This window comes from Camelus ferus, chromosome 3, assembly GCF_009834535.1.
Source record: "Camelus ferus isolate YT-003-E chromosome 3, BCGSAC_Cfer_1.0, whole genome shotgun sequence".
Taxonomy (NCBI): Eukaryota; Metazoa; Chordata; class Mammalia; order Artiodactyla; family Camelidae; genus Camelus; species Camelus ferus.
Window position 1 is genome coordinate 88320722 of NC_045698.1, and position 22755 is coordinate 88343476.

General features: G+C 37.5%; 1 protein-coding gene and 1 long non-coding RNA gene across 4 annotated transcripts in view; one reads left to right on the plus strand and one right to left on the minus strand.

Moving 5' to 3' along the window:
• Window positions 1-13362, plus strand: part of PRRC1 (proline rich coiled-coil 1) — a 32748-nt gene extending 19386 nt beyond the window's left edge. For both annotated transcript variants that reach the window (XM_032476629.1, XM_032476630.1), the window contains exon 9: window positions 10075-13362. In XM_032476629.1, the coding sequence (XP_032332520.1) occupies window positions 10075-10284 (210 nt within the window). In that variant the 3' untranslated portion in view covers window positions 10285-13362. The remainder of the gene's footprint in view (window positions 1-10074) is intronic.
• The window catches only part of LOC106730503, a 311014-nt gene that overhangs the window by 6198 nt on the left and 282061 nt on the right, over window positions 1-22755 (minus strand). For both annotated transcript variants that reach the window (XR_001366967.2, XR_004318688.1), the window contains exon 4: window positions 81-247. This is a non-coding gene — a long non-coding RNA (uncharacterized LOC106730503). The remainder of the gene's footprint in view (window positions 1-80; window positions 248-22755) is intronic.

Sequence of the window (22755 nt, forward strand, 5' to 3'; positions counted from 1 at the left end):
ACTTGACCTCTGTTCAGTTCTTTCACCACTGCTGGGAAAACAGCCTGCAGTTCAGCCTCACCAAGCTGATTTGTTTTTACCTTCGTCATTCAGAGTAGTGGACTTCCAAATGGTGTGTTATCCATTCACCTGGAACTGCCATCCATAAACCAAGCAGCTCTTTGTGGTTCAGTTGAGAGCTGTTCATACGGCACTGTCCATGGGGCACTCAGTTCCAGCAGCTCCTCAGGTGACCCCAGACTCTGTCCTAGAGGAAGAGAGACCGTGCTCACCTCCTTGTATTCCCCCTGGCAGCATTATCCTGTATAAACCGTTTCCATGTGATTATAAACTTCTGGGCACTGCCTTCCCTGTTAGGGTGTTTCTCCAACATTTTCCCAGACATTAGGAGTATTTCATATTTCAAGATAATTTCACATCCTTCAATCATAGAAGTAGCTTCAATTAATACTGTCCAATGGCTAGGTAGTAACACCCCTCCAGTGGAAGTTCCACTTCAGAGTCCAAGTAGTCATTGCTCGGAGGCGCTCACAAATTTCTGCTGTAAGCCTTAGTCTGCGCCCCACATAGGGCTCTGGTGCAGAGAACTGTGTCCCCCACCAGCACTCCAACTTCCCTGCCGCACTGTGTGGGTCAGGGCAGTTTTACTGCCTGGTTCCCATATCGCACGCCCAGTTAATCATGCTGGAAGGGTGGATTTACATTCCTCTTTTACAATACTGGACGGGGGAACCGTGCTCTAGTGAGACACAGTGTCCATCCCCAAAATACAATCAGGTGAAAAAAACAGTCACTTCTCATAAAACCTGTTCAGACGTACCAGTTCTCCTACAGACTTACTGTAATTCCATCATCAGTGGCTTTTGGTTTTGTAACACTAAGCAGGGAAGTGTTCCTCAGCCAGACATCATAGCCAACCAGGTAAATATTTATGTTACAAACATTCAACTTTCATAATCCTGTCAATCTTTACATTTTTACTTTCTTTCAGTCTAATTGTAGCACACGTCAGGACTTCACCAGTGGACTTTGGTAACACAGCTCAAGGGACTCCTTCTCCACTCCTATTTTACCCCATCTTGTGCAAAGGTCTCTGGGTCCTGAGGGGTTGAGCCAAGGGACACTGGCCCTCTTGTCAGTCTTTCTTTTGATTAATCTGTCCAGCTATTGCCCCAGCTGATGGCTCATTTTCTCACGAGGCTGCCCCCTACCTCAGATGCCAGTAGCCAACCCAGGTTATTACCTGGGCATCTCACCGACTTGCTACAGTTTGGGGGTTCCAGATACCTCCGTCTCAAGAAATCTGTTTACTCACGAGATCACTGGTTTACTAAAAAGGATATAACTCAGGAAGAGCCAGACGGAAGAGATGCACAGGGCAGGGTATACAGAAAGGGCACGGAGCTTCCATGCCGTCTCCGGGCCCCACTCTCCTCAGATCTTCACATGCTCACCAGCTTGGAGGTTCCCAAATCCTGTCCTTTTGGATTTTTATGGAGGCTTTGTTACACAGGCCTGACTGATTTCTACCTCCAGCCCCCCCTCCCTCCCAAAAGGTTGGGTGGGATGGGGTGGTGAATGGGACTGCAAGTTCCAACTGTCGTCACAGGACTGGGTCCCTTGGCCACCAACCCCCATCCTTAGGCTACCTGAGAGCTTTTCAAAAATCACCTCATTAACATAACAAAACACCTTTTTTATGGCTCTTAGCCTGGAGGAAATCCAAGTGAGCACTGTGCCAGAAACTGGGGACGAAGATGAGCTATGTACTAATTATTATAAATCATGATATCAAATACATTATATTCTGACCAAGAAGGATTTATCCCAGGAATGGCCAAATGGTTCAGACAAAAGTCAGTCAGTTAATGTAGCTGAATACATGAACAGATTAACAGAGAAAAAGGATTTCAATAGAGCTGAAAAGTATTTGCTAGAAACAACCACCATGCTCATAACTCCCAGCTAATTAAGATTTAAAGGGTACGTGTATACCTTTGAAAGGAAAAGCAAAAATGAGATCTAATGATAATACATTAGGAACCTTGTAACTGTAAGGCTGTTTCTGTCACTGTCGCTCTTTAACATTACTTGAAATCAGGGACCAGCTCCCTCCAAAAAATGTCTTTGCAGCCAAATCTGGACGGACCCCTGTTTTTGTAAAGAAGTTTCTTTTTTTTTTGTAAAGAACTCACCTGTACCCTTTTGTTTACGTATTGTTCCTGGTTGCTTCTGTACTACAACAGCAGAACTGAGTACCTGCAGTAGAGACTGTTGGGCCCATGAAGCGTAAAATATTTATGTGTAGCTCCTTTTCAGAAAAATTTGGTGACTCTTTTCTAGTTGTCTGTCTGATCATTGCAAAAGGACAATTATTTTATTTTAAAAAAATATTGTAAAGAGATAGACATTATACTCAAATAACAAAGCATCAAAAATACATATACTATTGATGAGAACAGAACAATGGTAGGAGACTTCAACCCCCACTCACATCATTGGACACATCATCTAGAGAAAATCATTAAGGCAACAGATCGTAAATGACAGGATAGAACAGACAGACTTAATTTGGTATTTTCAGGACATTACAACCAAAAAAACCAGGATACACATTCTTTCCAAGTGCACATGGACTGTTCTCTAGGATAGGCCACATACTCAGACACAAAACTAGCCTCAACAAATTTAAGGGGAGAGAAATTATTTCAAGCATCTTTTATGACCACAGTGGCATGAAACTAGCAATCAACCACAGAAAGAGAAATGTGAAAGAAAGAAAAGTGAATAGAGATTAAACAAACTACTAAAAAATTAATAGGTCAACAATGGTTAAAAAGGAAATTGAAAAATACCTTGAGACAAATGACAGTGAAAACACAACCACAGAGGATCAGTGGGATGCAGGTAAAAGAGTCCTAACAGGGAAGTTCACTGTGACATAGGCTTTCCTCAAAAAACAAGAAAAATCTCAAACAACCCAACCTACCACCTAAAAAAATTAGAAGAACAAACAGAACCTAAGGTCAGCAGAAGGAAAGAAATAAAAAAGGTCAGAGAGAAAATAAGTAAAATAGAGATTAGAAAAATAGTAGGGAAAAAATCAATAAAACCAAGAGCTGGTTCTTTGGAAGGGTAAACAAAATTAAACTCTAGCCAGGTTCACCAAGACAATCAGGGAGAGAACCCAAATAAGCAAAATAAGAAATGAAAGGGGGAAATAACAACTGATACCATTGAGATACAAAAACCATTAGCAAATACTCTGAATAATTTTATGGCAACAAACTGGATAACTTAGAAGAAATGGACAAGTTTCTAGAAACATATAGTCCAGTAAAACTGAATCAAGAGGAAATAGATCATTTGAACAGACTAGCCACTAGAAGTGAAACAGAATCAGCAATTTAATAACCTCCCTGAAAACAAAAGTCCAGGGCCAGATGGCTTCACTGCAGAATTCTACCAAACATACAATGAAGAACTAATACCGATCCTTCTCAAACTCTTAGAAAAGACTGAAGCACGGGGGACACTCCCAAACTCATTCTCTGAAGCCACTATCACCCAGATACCAATAGCAGACAAAGACATAACCAAAAAAAGGAAATTACAATGCAGTATATTTGATGAATACAGATGCAAAAGTTCTCAACAAAATAGCAAACCGGCTGTACACAACACCACATGAAAATACATACCACAATCAGGGTGGATTCATCCTAGAGTCACAAGCATAGTTCCACATAAGCAAATCAATCAATGTGATACACCACTTCAGCAAAAGGACAAAAATCACAAGACCATCTCAAGAAATTCAGGAAAAGCATTTGATAAAATTCAACACCAATTTATGATAAAAACTCTTACCAAAGTGGGCACAGAGGGAACGTATCTCAACATAAAAGCTATTTATGACAAACCCACAGCCAGCATAATACTAAGCAGTGAAAAACTAAACCCTTCCCACTAAAATCTGGAACAAGCCAAGGATGCCCACTCTCACCACTTCTATTCAGCATAGTCTTGGAAGTCCTAGCCACACTAGTCAGACAAGAAAAATAAAAAGGATCCAAATTCAAACAGAAAAGGTAAAATTGTCATATGCAGATGAAATCATACTGTATATGGAAAGCCCTAAAGGCTCCACACAAAAACTGCTAGAGCTGGTGAATGAATTCAGCATGGTAGCAGGGTACAAGATTAACATACAGAAATCAGTTGCATATTTTTACACTAACAATGAAATAGCAGGACAAGAAAGCAACGAAACAATCCCTTTTAAAATCATATTAAAGATAAAATACTTAGGAATAAACCTGACCAAGTAGGTTAAAGACTTATATGCTGAGAACTATAAAACATTGATAAAGGAAATTAAAGATGATTTAAAGAAATGGAAGGATATTCCATGCTCCTGGATTGGAAGAATTAATATTGTTAAAATGATCATACTACCCAAAGCCATCTACAGATTTAATGTGATCCCTATCAAGTTACCCACAATATTTTTCACAGAACTAGAACAAATAACCCTAAAATTTGTATCAGCCACAAAAGACCAAGAACTGCCAAAGCAATACTGAAGAAAAAGAATAAAGCTGGAGGCATAACCCTCCCAGACTTCAGACAATACTACAGATGTACAGTAATCAAGACAGTGTGGTATTGGCACAAAAACAGACATATGGATCAATGGAACAGAAAGAGCCCAGAAATAAACCCAAAGACTTAACAGTCAATTAATCTTCGACAAAAGAGGCAAAAATACACAATGGAAAAAAGAGTCTTCGTCAAGTAGTGTTGGGAAACTGCACATCTGCATGTAAATCAATGAAGTTAGAACACTCCCTCAAACTATGAACAAAAATAGACTCAGAATGGCTTAAAGACTTAAACATAAGACAGGACATGATAAACCTCCTAACAGAACATATGCAAAACATTCTCTGACATAAATCTCAGCAATGTTCTCCTAGGACAGTCTACCCAGGCAATGGAAAAATAAAGCAACAAATAAACACATGGGACATAATTAAACTTAGCTTTTGCACAGCAAAGGAAACCATAAGCAAAACAAAAAGACAACCTACCGAATGGGAGAAAATATTTGCAAAAGGTGAGACTGACAAAGGTTTGAATTTTCAGAATATATAAGCAGCTCATGCAACTTAATAAAACCAGAAGAAAAAAAAAAAAACAGAAAAGGAAAGAAAAAATGGGCAGAACACCTAAACAGACATTTCTCCAAAGAAGACATACAGATGGTCAATAGACACATGAAAAAATTATCAGAGAACTAATTATCAGAGAAATGCAAATCAAAACTCTAGTGAGGTATCACCTCACACCAGTCAGAATGGCCATCATTCAAAAGTCCACTAATGATAAATGCTGGAGAGGATGTGGAGAAAAGGGAACCCTCCTACACCGTTGCTGGGAATGTAGTTTGGCGCCGCCAATATGGAAAACAGTATGGAGATTCTCAAGCACCAAAAATAGACTTACTATATGATCTAGCAACCCCACTCCTGGGCATATATCCAGAGGGAATCTTAATTCAAAAAGATACATGCACCCCAATGTTCATAGCAGCACTATAGACAATAGCCAAGACATGGCAGCAACCTAAATGTCCATTGACAGATTACTGAATAAAGAAGTTGTGGTATATTTATACAATCGAATACTACTTAGCCATAAAGAAGAATAAAATAATGCCATCTGCAGCAACACAGACATAGAGATAGTCAGTCTAAGTGAAGTAAGCCAGAAAGTGGAAGAAAATTACCATGTGATATCACTTACATGTGCAATCTAAAAGAAAAAAAGAGGACACTAATGAACTCATTTAGAAAACAGAAACAGACTCGCAGACATATTAAACAATCTCATGGTTACTGGGGGAAAAGGGTGGGAAGAGATAAATTTGGGAGTTTGAGATTTGCAAATGGTAGCCACTATATACAAAAACAGATTTAAAAAACAAATTTCTTCTGTATAGCACAGGGAACTACATTCAATATCTTGTAATAACCTTTAATGAAAAAGAATCTGAAAACAAACATATGTATATGTATGCATGACTGGGACATTTTGGAGATTCCTCAAGGAACTAAACTTAGGAGAGTCCTAAAAAACCAGAAATTAACACACTGTGAATGACTATACTTCAATAAAAATAAATAAATAAAGGCAAAAAATTTCAAAGGATATATAATTTCATACATAAATTGCTGGCATCCATTTTATAAATGGGAATTAGGTTTATAGTCCATAAAAATCCGTAGGTAGCTGTGATTTACATTTTTCTGTTGTTGTTACAGTTTACTATTTCTCCTAATACACTGAAATTTGTTTATGCCACTTTTTTAGCACCTAAAATGCAAATGTTACAAACGGGAATAAAGCAGTGACATAATCAGGTAGCTTATCATCTTTGCAAGCCGCAACAGTGGGGAGCTTAAAGTGTCTGGAATTAATAGCTTCTCTCCCTTTTCTAGGTAGCAGTTTGCCTAAAACAGAAGAATTTTGGGAATTAATTATGAATTTTCAGTTACTATTAGATTCTGTGATTCTTGGCATTAGATTAGGGCTAGTCAGATTTAGTTAGTGAATAATGATTTAAAATCAGGATACCTAGTTTTTCATTTCACTTTAATCCTAAAGAAGGCAATGATCTTTTACAAAAACAAACAGACTTAAGCATAAGACCAGGACATCATAAACCTAGAAGAGAACAGAGGCAAAACATTCTCTGACATAAGTCATAGCGATGCTTTCTTAGGGCAGACTCCCAAGGCAACAGAAATAAAAGCAAAAATAAACAAATGGGACCTAATCAAAACTTACGAGCTTTTGTACAGCAAAGGAAACCATAAAACGAAAAGATATCCTACAGAATAGGAGAATATTTGCAAACGATGTGACTGACAAGGGCTTAATTTACAGAATATACAAACAGCTCATACAACTCAACAACAAAAAAACCCCAAGCAAAAAATTGGCAGAAGACCTAAATAGATATTTCTCCAAAGAAGACATAACAGATGGTCGGTAGACTCGAAAAAATGCCCATTATCACTAATTGTATCAGAGAAATGCAGATCAGAATTACAACGAGGTATCACTTCACACTGGTCAGAATGCCCATCACTGAATTGTCCACAAGCAATAAATGCTGGAGAGGGTGTGGTGAAAAGGGAACCCTCCTACACTGTTGGTGGGAATGTAGTTTGGTGCAGCCACATTGGAGAACAGTATGGAGATTCCTTAAAAAATTAAAAATAGACTTTCCATATGATCCATTATCCTACTCCCGGCCATATAACCAGAGGAAACTAATTCGAAAGATACATGCACCCCAGTGTTCACAGCAGCACTATTTGTAATAGCCAAGGCATGGAAGTAAGCTGTCTCAATCGACAGATGACTCGATAAGGTAATGGTGGCTGTGTGTGTGTGTGTGTGTGTGTGTGTGTGTGTGTGTGTGTGTGATGAAATACTACTCAGCCAAAAAAAAAATGAAATGCCATTTGCAGCAATGTAGATGAACCCAGAGATTATCATACTAAGTGAAGTAAGTCAGACAGAAAGACAGATATCATATGGTATCACTTACATGTGGAATCTAAAAAATGATCAAGTAAACTTTACAAAACAGAAATAAACTCACAGATATAGGGAATAAACTTCTGGTTACTGAAGGGAAAGGGAGTTGGGGAGGGATGAATTAGAAGTTTGGGATTAGCAGATACAAACTACTATATATAAAATAGACGGACAGCAAGGTTGTACTGTACGGCACAGGGAACTAATAACCTATAAGGAAAAGAATATGGAAAAAATTATGTGTACAACTGAATCACTTTGCTGTACACCAAAAACTAACACAACATTGTAAATCAACTATACTTTAATTAAAAAAGTATATAAACTAATCAAAACTGTATACTAATACATAATTTTGTGTATGTGTCTGTATACACATACACATATTTACCTTAAAATGTATATAAATGAATGGTAGGAGGAAGGCCTGGAAAAAACATAACAGGCTTTTAAGTGCTTAACTCTGCAGAATGGTGTTAAAGGGGTGTCATTTGCTTTTTAGTTGTCCATTTTTCTGTTGTCATTGTTTTATTTTTTTCACAAGGTTCAAAATTAAGATACAAAAGTGTGTGTACTGAGATGCCTTCCTCTTACCCCTGCTCTCAGCTCTCCTGTTTCTTTTATCCATTGGGAAATATTCGATTCCTTGCTAATTTATAGTTGGAATTTTTTATTTAATAGAAATTAATCTTTAAGGGAATTGTACCTATAATCAGCACGTACACTAGTGAAAATCAGGAAGTTTATACAGTTTACGCTTGTTAAACTTAAATATTAATGATCCCTCCTCCCCCAATTCAAAACCCAGTTTCTGGATTTTTGCTGATGTTAAATACCTTGTTTCTCAAAAGTGTAATCCTAGGCCTAGAACCGTAATTATCACCTGAAAACTTGTTAAAAATGCATTAAAACGGAGGGGGTAAGAGAAAGATGGTCAAATGGTACAATCTTCCAGTTACAGGATAAATGAGTACTAGGGATATGATGTGTAGAATGGGGAGTTAACACTGCTGTGTGATGTATATGACAGTTGTTAAGGGGTAAATCCTAACAGGTCTCATCATAGGGAAAAAAGTTTTCTTTTTTATTTTGGGGTGGTTTTTTTTTTGCTTCATTTTATTGTATCTAAATGAGATGATTATCACAGTAATCATTTCACAATAAATGTAAGTGAAACCATCATGCTGTACATCTTAAACTTATACAGTGGTGTGTGTCAGTTATATCTCAAAACTGGGAAAAAGGGATTTGTGCATTGCCCATTTAGTTTGGGGTTTTTTTGTTGTTGGTTTCTTTTTTTTTTTTTTTTCTAAGTAAGACTCCTGAGCCCTAACCCAAGGCTACAGAATTCGGATCTGCAATTTCACAGGATCCTCAGGTGCTTGGTGTACATCACATCTGAGAAACACAGTTCTGTGAGTGTCTCTGAGGACCTGAGTACTTTATCTGCTGTCTCTCTTCTTTGAAACACAGGAAGATGCTGCTAGCACAGCGTATGTTGTGGAAGAGAAGACTGAGGGCAGGGTCCCCAGCTGCCGGGCTATGGGCAGCAAAATTTCCTGGAACTATTTTATAAATACTGTGCTCTTTCTCTTGGAACCATCTCCGAGTTTTCAATTCAGTGGTCTGAGGTGAGATGTGAAAACTGTGGTTTTGTTATAAAAAAAAAAAAAAAAAAAGAAAAGAAAAGCATCTCGGGTGATTATAAGGTATAGCACATTTAGGAATCACTGCATGGATCCATCCTGCATATAGGTAGCTCCCTGGACTAGACCTAACGCTGTAGAACAAAAAGCCCTCCATCATTCTGGGATATCAAGCAGTGGCCTGACTCTCACACCTGGGTAGGTGAATACATGGTTTCAGTGGCAGCAGTCGTAGGCTGTGTTAGGCGTGAGTGATGTGACAGGTTGGTGCTCGCTCTCTCCTAGGCTGGGTGCTGTTTGATCTGTATTGTCTTATTCATGTGTAAATGAAGTTTCCAGGAATATTCTTCTACAAATTATTTTAACCGTTCTTTTCTGATAGGCTTGACGCGTTAGTAAGCAGTTTACCTCTTTCTGGTAGGAATTTCATTACTGTTAAAGAGATGAAAGTAACATTCCTATTTTAGCACTAATCTTACTATTACACCTGAAGTGATGCTGAATGTAGAACTATAATTTAAACCTTGTGACACTGAGCTCTTTTAGGTTGGAGTCATTAGATTTAATTAAGACTTGGGTTATACTTAAAGAACAAAACGAGATTACTGTGGACATTTTAAACCACGTGTATGCATGCAATATTGTCTTGATTCTTTTGCAGCCTTGTAACTTCAAAGATACAGTTGGCAGCTTAGCTGTCTTAGGGTTTGTCATAATCTATATTAAAAGCAACCTGAGAGACTTCGAAATACCACCTATAGCTACTTCCAATGATACTTTTTAATGAAATTAAAATACCAATTTCTTTTTTCCTTAGGCTCAAAGTCTAACTCCCCAGGACTACAATCTGAGGTGGTCAGGCCTTTTGGTGACGGTGGGTGAAGTCTTGGAAAAGAGTTTACTAAACGTCAGCCGGACTGATTGGCACATGACCTTCACGGGCATGTCTCGGCGGCAGATGATCTACAGCGCGGCCAAAGCGATCGCGGGCATGTACAAGCAGCGCCTGCCCCCCAGGGCCGTGTGAGGACGCCTGCCCGGGACACGGCGGCTTGCCCACGGTGAGCTTGCTGGGGGAGGAGAGGTGGTTCCTTCTCAGACGGGACAGCTCTGATCAGTCCGGCACCTTTGATCATTTCCCTGTAGGCTGCAGTTTCTCTTTCCTAGGAAGGCATGTATCATTCCAGTAGGTGAGAAGAAAAATCCTTTTTATGATTATATAATTTCACATACCATGGTCCTCAAAAAGTATATAAATATTTTTATAGGACAATTTGATACACCAAATTTAAGGTGAAAATTTAAGCGCTAAGATATACTTGATTACTTTGTTTTTTTAAGAAATACTTGTCAGAACATGTTTACTGAATAGTTGTTAAAAGCATGGCTTCTTTCAATTCATGATTCATTTCTTCCACACCAGTCTTTGAAACTGTGTGTGTGCACGTGATCGCGGTTCTGCTGCTGAGCGGTGTGCTCAACTGTGGACCCTAGGCACCTTATAGGGAGATGGTGCACACTTCTATGCATAGTTTTAACATGGGCCAGAATAACGGAATCCATCATTTTCTTTTCGTTAACATGTTATATACATAGTCTAAAAAATTCTGTTGTTTTCTAAATAAGTTTTAGCATTTTGTATTCATAGTATATGTTGAGCATTGGTATTTTTTCATTGGTTTTTGACAGCTAAGGGACAAATGATTCTAGTGTATTTAAATCAGAAACATTTTGGTTTTTTTTTTTTTTTTAATAATACCGTTCAGTGCTTCCAGGTAAATTCTGACAGCAGCCCCTATTTTTGCTGTCACTCATTTCCCCAACTGTAATAGAGAAACTTTTGAGATGGAGTTACTTTGTTATTTATGGAATTGTATGCCTTTTGTTTTAATTAAGGTTACTTCTTCTTTAGTTTGCCTTAAATGCTGCTTTTCTAACTTTGTGCCATTCTGCCTTTACTTTTTATGGAAGTTTTCAAAGGAACTGTTTTATAGTTAGTGTGATTTATTTAGTCCATTACGTTTGTATTTAATGAAAGCTTCTTTTCCCCCCAAATAATATATTTTACCATTTTGGGATTTATATAAATCAAAAATAAAAAGTTCGTCATATACTTTTGAACTCTGTGTATGAAAGTTCAAATATCTTTTTCAAAATACTTTCTTATACAAATGTAATTTAATTTTTATTTACTCTTCTATACAAGTCTTTAGATGTAAAAGAAGTAGCACAATCTTATAAAATCTTTTAAGGTGTTGAAGTTGTTATCCTGTACTGTCATTATATGTAATGTTTGATTTGTATTAATATTATTTCAAGTACTTACTTGATTTCTGTTCTTTTTCTACCTGAGGATGAGAAGATTAAGTATTAATTTTACAACTATGGTATGTGTTAATTTCCAAGCACTATATAATGATTGTTCAGTGCAATTCAGACTTCTGTGTCATGGAAAGTAATGAGAGAAGACAGATGTAGCCAGTTGTTACAGCATAATAGGGACAAAATACTTATTCTCCCTCTTTATTGGTATTTTGGAACACTTCATCTCTGTTTTCTCCATCTTTTATGAATAAGAGATGCCTTTCGCTACCATTTGTTTCTGTGCTTTATTTTTAAAAGCTACCGTTTTCTAATATTTTATCAAGCACTGGCCTGATGACACATCACTGGAGTGAAGGGACAAATGCCCATATTTACTATTTCTGCCTTTCCCTCCTCCAATTATAGGGAAATTTTACAGGTTCTAAAAATATCTGAGTTTTAATTTTCTGTTTTACCAAGTCTCAAATATCTTAATTTCATATTCAGGGTTGTTTTCATAGAATCATGGACACTGATACTCCATTAGAGGATGATTTTCCTAGAGTCCCCAGACACCAGTGGCAGAGTGTTTCTAAGGCATGGGTGTAGGAGATTTCCCTGCACTTGGTAGTCTGCACCTTCAGCGCTTTGTGAGGATTAGGGGAGGGAAGATGGAAAAGATAAATACATGATCTCGTTCTGGCCCAGTTATCTTTGAAAGGTATCCGCGTATGACTGACTCCACACACTCAACTTTCCCAGCCTCTTTATCTTTTCATTCTTAGATTTCCCTGTTGTATAAGGGACAAGTAAAGTAACCGGTTGTCTGTCACACACCACGGCAGCATTAGCCAGGTGGTCTTTCCGTGTTGGTTTCGTTTTGGCGTGAGATAGGCTGATCATCAACCTAAGGCCACGGTTCCTTCCCTTTGCCATTCGCCCACATGCCCCTGTTCTTCTCCTGGTCTCCTTTGAACTTCCACACAATCATTTTTTAGGGAGAGCTGAGCTGGGGGCTATTTGTTGTTTTCGCCCCCTCAAGCTTCTTGGGACAACCTGTCTCTATCACAGTTCTTTGCCACTATTGTTTTGGTTTTGTTTGTGTTGTTTTTCTTCTGAAGTGCTCCCAGAACCACTTACTGAATTTGATAAGCTTGTACACTTTTTCCTTTAAGTAAGCAGTATGAAAGAATGGGAAAAAAAATGCAGGAAGAGTAATTTAACATCATACTCAGGGACAGAAAGTACTCAAATTTTTCAATATTGTCCTGTTAGTAAGTTCATTAGGTAACCTTGGGTGCAGAGCATGGCCTCAGAATTCTGGGGGGAAAGCATAACACTATACCAGTAGCTGTGTCTCCTGAGTCTCTGTTACTTCCTCATTCTTTGTTCTTCTTTCTCTCAAGAGATTAATGAGGCAGAAAATTGAGATGAATGGATATAGACAAAATGGTAGTATGATAATATAAATAGACAAGAATACAGATGAAAGTGTATCATGTCATCAATTCAAAATTATGCAAATTAGTCATATACTCAGGGTCAACTAACTTAGTTTAAGATGCTGAACTTACTTTGTTCCTTGGTTAGAAAAAAATCTGAACAGGAATTTGTGTTCTCTGAAGCCAAAATGATAATATCCTTTGCTCTAAAAGATGCTGGGTTATGCATAAATTTAAAAACTTGGATTTTTACTCCCAGAATATACTTTTTAAAAAAGACACTATGTAGGATGATGTATTGGATAAAACCAATTTTGTATGTATGTAAATATGTCATAAATAAATCATACCTCAACTTACTTCCCAAAGGTGTATGATGGTTTTTTTAAAGTACTCATCATATTAATATCATGTTAGAAGGACCCATTTTCCTTTTTGTCTCAACTGGCTACTGGCTGCCAAGAACTCTTATGGAACAGCAACTTCAAATACAATCTTTCAAGGGGAACTATGACACTTAAAGACAGTTAGCCCTCCATACCCGTAACTCTGCATCACAGATCAGCCAACCACAGATCTTACAGTACTGTAGTATGTGTAGTATTTATCAAAAAACAAAAAAACAAACAAACAAAAAAAACCTTTGTGGATCAGGGCCAAGCTGGCAGAGTAGAGAGATTCACAGCTCACCCTCTCCCACAAATACACCAAGAATTACATCTACAAACCCACTGAATCGCACAGAATACCTACTGATCTCTGGCAGTGAGAGTGTCTCTTACTTCAAAATACAAGAGGATTCTCACAAAATCTGGTGAGACAAAAAAAAAAAAAAAAAAGAAAGAAAGAAAGAAAGAAAGAAACAATCAGTGCAGGACCAGTTCTGCAGGCAGGGAGGGAGCAGCATAGGAAGGAAGGCACCCTCAGGCTGGGACGCCCCCTCTCCAGCCGGAGGTGAGCGTGGAACTTTCAAGGCTCAAAGGAAAAAGTGGCAGCTGCTAGGTAGACAGAACTAAGGGAAACTGACATGGAGGGTCCCTAGTCCCCAGCCTTAGATGCGAGTCAGCAAGGACAAACTGACACTGGCTGCTGGAGATCGGTGACAAGGCCAAGCTGAGGCAGCCTTAGGGGACTGGAGGGTTGTGTGAGCTCTGGGGGTGTGTGTGGAAGAGAACAGCCTGGGACCCCCATAAAAAAGCACCTCTAATGGTGTGTGTTGCAGGGAGGGGTGAAATACAGCCACACCATAGTTGTTTCCTCCCCTTGACTCCACTGTTGGTGTATTCTTTCGAGAAGAGAGGCAGGGCTTGGTCATAGCCATCGCTGCTGTGCAGAGTTGGGCTGAAAGCTGAATCCATAACCAGCAGCTCCACAACTTCATAGGTGGGACTGAGATTTGTTTACAACCTCAGGAAGAGAGGGTTGATTTTCTCTCTCTGGACCCTTGGTGGACCTGCACCTCTGGGACAAACAGGCACAAAGTTCTGGCGTGCAGTGGGGGCGAGTTTGGGTATTTACAGCAGGCCAGTGAGCCGTACCATACACAAAGGCAAGGCTGGAGTCTGCACTGACCCTGTGGTGCACCATGGATTCAGGTGTGTGACTGCATGCTCCCTACGGCAGGACCTAGGGCCTGATATTGGCCAATCTGCACTGGTCTTTCCTGGGGCCAAGAACCTGGGGGACACCAGAGTGGGTGGCTGACATTCCTGCAGCTGAGGCAGGGACAAAGGCAGTGTCAACAAAGAGTGCTTTGTAAGCCCACATAACAAGTGACAGACACCACCACAGAGGGCACTTCCCAGTGGACATCTCCTGCAGAGGCACACTCAATGACTCTTCTTCCCAGCTGAAGTGCTCCAACCCTGCCTACCACACAGCACAGCTCAGAAACAGGTCTAAAAGCCTCTATTCCAGCACGAGGGGAGCAGACCCAGTCCCTGTCAAGGCTGTGACAACCACAGAACAATAAAGGGGGCCCCACTCAACAACAACAAACATGGCAGACTCTGATCACCACAGCACCAACCACACCCCAAATCAAAGGGATAACAGCCAATACACACTGAAGAAAGATGTGGTAACCATCTATACTAAGAACAGCCCTCTCAACAAAACTTAAGATGCACACAGCCTACATGGGAATGATCCCACTTTAAACTAACAAACAAAAAATAAAACAGCCCTTAAAGACCACAGGAGATAACTGACATTCCTAAATTCATAGAGCCAGAGAAATATAAAGTAAAATGAAGAAGCAGATGAACTACTCCCAATTAAAAGAACAAGAGAAATCCCCTGAAAGAAGGATCAGTGAAATAGACTTCAATGGTCTACTAGATCAGGACTTCAAAAAGGGAGTGATCAAAGCACTGAAGGGATTAAAAGAGACCATGAACAGAGACAAAGAATACTTTAAAAAGGCAATAGAAACTATAAAGATGATCCAGTTAAAACAGAAAACTCAGTATCTGAGATAAGAGCCAATCAAAAGGCAATCAAAAGCAGTCTAGACAATGCAGAGGAACTAAAAAGCGACTTAGAAGACAGGATAATGGAAGTCATCCAATCAGAACAGAAGAGAAAAAGGCAAATAAAAATCAATGAAAGCAATATAAGGGATCTATGGGATAATATAAAGCGTGCCAACCTATACATAATAGGGATCCCAGAGGAGAAGAAAGAGAAAAGGGATTGAAAAGGTGTTTGAAGAAGTCATGACTGAAAACTTTCCAAAGCTAAATAATGAAACAGATAACCAAGTACAGGAAGCACAAAGGGTCCCAAACAAGAAGAACCCAAACAGACCTACACCAAGACATAATATTAAGGCCAAAATTAAAGAAATGATTCTAAAGGCAGCAAGAGAAAAACAAAAAATTGGTTACAAGAGAACCCCCATAAGGCTTTCAGCTGATTTCTCTACACAAACACTGCTGGCCAGAAGGGAGTGGCAAGATATTCAAAGTCCTGAATAAGAAAAAGCTGCAACCTAGGATACTCTATCCAGTAAGACTATCTTTTAGAATAGAAGGAGAGAGAAAAAATTTCACAGACAAGCGAAAACGAAAAGTATTCAGCATGACTAAACCTATGCTAAAAGAAATATTGAAAGGTCTATTCTAAATAGAAAAGAAGCAGGAAGCTATAGAAACGTGAAAACCATACTTGGAAATATGATAACAATGAGTTGCAAGAGAATAAACATGAAGATATAAAAAGAAGAAAAAAGGGTATCAAAATCACAAAAGGTGAGAGGGGGAGCAAGAAAATGTTTTTGTTTTTTTTTTTCTCTCTTTCTTTCTTTTTTTCCCCTTCATTCTTCTTAGGATGTGTTTGGGCCTACATGACTGACTGTCTAAAGCAAAAATATATACTAAAGGGTTAACATACTTGAAAAACAGGGTAACCACAAATTAAAAACATACAATAAGAGTCAAAAAAACAAAAAGAAACCAAGATAATATAAAAACTTATCAAACCACAAAAAGAAAAACAAAAAGGAAAAGAAGGAATACCAAATCAACTGGAAAACAAAGTTCAAAATGGCAATAAACACACATCTATCAATAGTTACTATAAATGTCAATGGACTAATGCTCCAATCAAAAGACACAGAGTGGCAGACTGATAATAAAACAAAAGCTTAATATGCTGCCTACAAGACACTCACTTTAAAATGAACGACATATAGACTAAAAGTGAAAGGATGGAAAAATATATTTCATACAAGTGGAAATGACAAGAAACTGGGAATAGCAATTCTGATTTCAGACAAAACAGACAAAAACAAAGGCCATAAAAAAAGATAAAGAAGGACAATATATAATGATCAAAGGAGCAATACAAGATGAGGATATCACACTCATTATAAGAGCATCTGAATATATAAAACAAATACTAACAGACATAAAGAGAAATTAATGGGAATACAGTAAGTATTGATGGGAGTACAATAAGTAGGAGACTTTAACACACCACTAACATCACTGGACAGGTCTCCCAGATAGAAAATCAACAAGGCAACAGAGATACTAAATGACACAATAGAATAACTGGACTTGGTTAATAATTTTAAGACATTACATCCCCCAAGAACAGAATATACATTCTTTCAGGTGCTCATGGAACATTCTGTAGGATAGACTACACACTTGGGCACTAAAAAAGCCTCAACAAATTTAAGAGGATACAAATTATTTGAAGCATCTTCTCTGACCAAAATGTCATGAAACTAGAAATCAATCACAGAAAAACAAATGAGAAAAATTTCAGCATAGAGACTAAAAACATGCTATTAAAAAAGAAGGATTAATGATGGAATCAAAGAAGAAATTAAAAAGTACTTTGAGACAAATAATAATGAAAACACAACCACACAAAATCTATGGGATGCAGCAAGATCAGTCCTAAGAGGGAAGTTCACTGTGATATAGGCTTTCCTCAAAAAACAAGAAAAATTTCAAATAACCTAACCTACCACCTAAAAGAATTAGAAAAGAAAAAAACAAAACCTAAAGTCAGAAGGAGGAAAGAAATAATAAAGATCAGGGAGAAAATAAAATAGAGATTGAAAAATTAATAGAAAAAAATCATTCAAACCAAGAGCTGGTTTTTTTGAAAGAGTAAACAAACAAAATTGACAAACCTCAGGCCAGGCTCACCAAGAAAAGAAAGATGACACAAATAAATAAAATAAGAAATGAAAACAGAGAAATTAACAACCAACACCACAGAAATATACAAAATCATAAGAGAATACTATGAACAACCATATGGCAATAAGTTGGACAACTTAGAAGAAATGGACAAGTTTCTAGAAACATACAGTCCACCAAAACTGAATTAAACAGAAAGAACATCATTTGACCAGACCAATCACTAGAAGTGAAATAGAATCAGCAATAAAAAACTTCCCTACAAAATCCAGGACCAGACGGCCTCACTGGGGAATTCTATCAAACATACCAAGAGGAACTCATATCAATCATTCTCAAACTCTTCCAAAAGATTGAACAAAAGGGAATACTCCCAAACTCATTCTATAAAGCTGCCATCACCCTGATACCAAAGCCAGACAAAGACACTACCCAAAAAGAAAACTATATGCCAATATCGTTGATGAACACAGATGCAAAAATCCTCAACAAAATATTAGCAAACAGACTCCAACAACACGTAGAAAAGATCATACACCATGATCAAGCTGGGTTCATCCCAGGGACAAAGGATGGTTCAACTTAAGCAAATCAATCAACGTGATACACTACATCCACAAGAAAATGGACAAAAACCACATGATCATCTCAATAGATGCCGAAAAAGCATTTGATAAAAATCAACATTCATTTGTGATAAAAATTCTAACTGAAATGGGTATACAGGGAACGTATCTCAATATAATAAAAGCTATTTATGACAAACCTATAGCCAGTGTAATTCTCAATGGTGAAAAGCTGAAAGTCTTCCCTTTAAAATCTGGAACAAGACAAAGATGCCCACTCTGACCACTTCTATTCAACATAGTATTGGAAGTCCTAAGCATAGTAATTAGGCAGGCAGACAGGCAGACAGAGAGAGAAGAAAGAGAGAAAGAGAGAAGGAAAGAAAGAGAAAGAAAGAAAGAAGAAAATCAAATTGGAAAAGAGGAGGTAAAATTGTCATTATATGTGGATGACATGATATTATATAGAGAAAACCCTAAAGGCTCCACACAAAAACTAGAGCTGACAAAAGAAATCAGAAAGGTAGCAGGATACAAGATTAACAGACAGAGATCAGTGGCATTTCTTTACACTAAAAAGGAAGTATCAGAAAAGGAAAGTAAAGAAACGATCCCTTTCAAATTGGATCCAAAAAAATTTAAAACGTTGGAATAAATCTGTCCGAGGAACTCAAAGACTTAACATGTAGTACTACAAAACACTGAGCAAGAAAACAAAACATGACTTAAAGAAATGGAAAGATATCTCATGTTTCTGGATTGGAAGAATTAATATTGTTAAAATTGCCATACTACCCACAGCAATCTACAGATTTAATGTGATCCCTATCAAATTACCCAGGGCATTTGTGACAAAACTAAAACAAATAATCCTCAAATTTATATGGAATCACAAAAAACCCAAAATTGACAAAGCAATACTCAAGAAAAAGAACAAAGGAGGAGGAATAACCCTCCCAGACTTCACACAATACTACAGAGCCACAGTAATTAAAACAGCATGGTACTGGCACAAAAACAGACACGTGGATCCATGGAACAGAACAGAGAGCCCAGAAATAAACCCATAAACTTTTGGTCAAGTAATCTTTGACAAAGGAGACAAGAACATACAATGGAGGAAAGACAGTCTTTTCAGTAAATGGTTTTGGGAAAACTGGACAGATGCATGTAAATCAATGAACTGCAAACACTCCCTCATACCACACACAAAAATAAGCTCAAAATGGCTTAAAGACTTAAACATAAGACAAGACATGATAAACCTCCTAAGGAAACATATGCAAAACATCCTCAGACATAAATCATAGCAATGTTCTCCTAGGGCAGTCTACCCAGGCAATAGAAAATAAAGCAACAAAATAAAAAGTGAGACCTAATTAAATTTATAAGCTTTTGCATAGCAAATGAAACCATAAGCAAAACTAAAAGACAACTTATAGAATGGCAAAAAATACTTGCAAGAGATGAGACTGACAAAGGTTTAATTTCCAGAATAAACAGTTAATAATGAAAAAACTAACAAACCATTCCAAAAATGGGCAGAAAACCTAAGCAAGTAATTCTCTAGGAAACACATACAAATGGCCAATAGGCACATGAAAAAATGTTCAATATCGCTTATTATCAATCAAATGCAAAACAAAACTCCAATGAGGTATCACCTTACACGGGTCAGAATGGCCGTCATTCAGAAGTCCACGAATGTTAAATGCTGGAGAGGGTGTGGAGAAAAGGGAACCCTCCTACACTGCTGGTGGGAATGTAGTTTGGTGCAGCAGCTATGAAAAACAGTATGTAGATTCCTCGAAACACTAAAAATAGACTTAACATATGACCCAGCAATCCCACTCCTGGGCATATATCCAGAGGCAACTCGAATTTAAAAAGATACATGGACCCCAATGTTCACAGCAGCACTATATACAATAGCCAAGACATGGAAACAACCGAAATGTCCATCGACAGATGACTGGATGAAGAAGCTGTGGTAAATTTACACAATGGAATACCACTCAGGTTTAAAGAAGAATAAAATAATGCCATTTGCAGCAACATGGATGGACCTAGAGATTGTCATTCTAAGTGAAGTAAGTCAGAAAGAAAAAACAAATACCATATGATATCCTTCATACGTAAAAACTAAAAAAAAAAAAAGTCACTATGAACTCATCTACAAAACAGAAACAGACTCACAGACATAGTAAACCACCTGGTTACCGAGGAAAGCGGGTGGGAAAGGATAAATTTGGGAGTTTGAGATTTACAAATGTTAGCCACTATATACAAAAATAGATTTTAAAAAGTTTCTCCTGTATAGCACAGGGAACTATTTTCAATATCTTATAACAACCTATAATTGAAAAGAATCAGAAAAATATGGTTATAAACACATGAATGTATATATGTGTAACCAAATCACTTGGCTTCAGTAGTAAATCATTAGTTTCAGTACACCTGAAACTAACAGTACTGTAAACCAAGTACCCTTCAATTAAAAAATAAACTTACTTCAACCCCTACCCACCAAAAAACAACTTATGAGCTAAAACTAAACACTTCTAAGAGAATTTCATAATAAATACCTACTTTAAGAAAAAAAGGTGTAAAATAACTCTGCCTTAACAACCGAGAAAAAGTAATACAAACTGAGTCCAAAATTAGCACAAGGAAGGAACGAATAAAGATGAGAGCAGAAATAAAGAACAAGAAAACAATGTAAGAGGTAAAAAAAAACTAAGAGTTGATTCTTTGAAAAGATAAACAAAATTGACAAACTTTTAGCTAGGCTAATAACCAAAGAAAAAAGAGTGACGACTCAAATCAACAAAATTATAACTGAAAACGGAGAAATTACAACTAATACCACAAAAATACAAAGGTTCCTAAGAGGCTACAATGAACCACTATATGTCAACAAACTGGCAATCCAGAATAAAAGAAGAAATTCTTAGGAAGACACAACCTACAAAGGATGAATTACAAAGAAATTCAAAACAGACCAATAAGAAGTAAGGAGACTGAATTAGCAACTATAAACCTCCCAAAGAAGAAAAGTCCAGGACCAGATGTCTTCACTGGTGAATTTTACCAAATATTTAAACAAGAATCAATGTCAAGTCTTCCTCAAGCTCTTCTAAAATATCTTAGAAGGAACACCACCAAACTTACTTTGTAGGACAGCATTACCCTGATACCAAAGCCATAAAAGGATGCTACCAGAAAAGAAAATGACAGGGCAATATTCCTGATGAACAAAGATGCAAAAATTCTTAATTAAATACTAGCAAGCTGAATTCAGCAGCATACTGAAATAATCATCCACCACGATCAACTGGGATTTATTCCTGGGATGCAAGGGTGGTTCAGCATACACAGAAATCAATCAATGTGATATATCACATTAATAGAATGGAAGGAAGGAAGCATATGATCATCTAAAAAAAATGACAAAATTCAACATCTGCTCATGATGAAAACTCTTAGCAAATTAAGTACAGAAGGAAGAGCTCAACATAAAAGCAATATATGACAGGACCATACGTAACATCATACTCAATGGTGAGAAGCTGAAAGACTTTCTTCTAAGATCAGAAACAAGACAAGCATGCTCCCTTACCACTTATATTCAACATAGTATTGTAGGTCCTAGCCAGATAAATCAGGCTAGAAAAAGAAATAGAAGGCCTCAGAGTTGGAAAGGAAGAAGTAAAATTGTCTCTATTTGCACGTAAGTTTATATACAGAAAATCCTAAAGACTTCTCCAAAAACCTCTTAGAAATAATCATCCAACTAAGTTACGGAACACACAATTAACATACAAATATCAGTAATGTTTCTATGCACTAACTATGAACTTTCTGAAAAAGGAATCAAGGAAATTATTCCAATTACAGTAGCACCAGCATGTTCATTACAGCATTATCTACACTAGCCAAAACATGGAAGCATCCAATGACAGATGAATGGATACAGAAGATGTGGTGTTTATATACAATTATTATTATCCCATCAAAGAAGGAAAAATCTCACCATTTGCAACAACATGGATGGACCTTGAGAGCATTACGCTAAGTAAGGTAAGTTAGAGAAAGACAAATACTCTATGATCTCATTTATATATGGAAGCAAAAAACCACCACCACCATGAAACTCCTCATAGAAAAAGAGATCATATGTGTGGTTACCAAAGACAGGAGGTTGGCGGAAGGGAGGACTCAATGGAAGTGGTCAAAAGGTACAAAATTCCAGTTGTTAGTAAGTATAGGAGAGTGGCTGTGATTACATGGCTGCATGATATATACGAAAGGTGGTAGGAAAGTATATTCTAAAGAATTCTCATCCTAAGAATAAAATCTTTTTCTTTTGGCTTCCTCTTTTCAATGTTTCTAAATGAGACGATGGATGCTAACTAAGCTTACTGTGGTAGTCATTTTCAAATATATATAAGCCAAACCAGCATGTTGCATATCTTAAACTTACACAGTGGTGTATGTCAATTATATCTCAATAAAATTGGAAAAATTA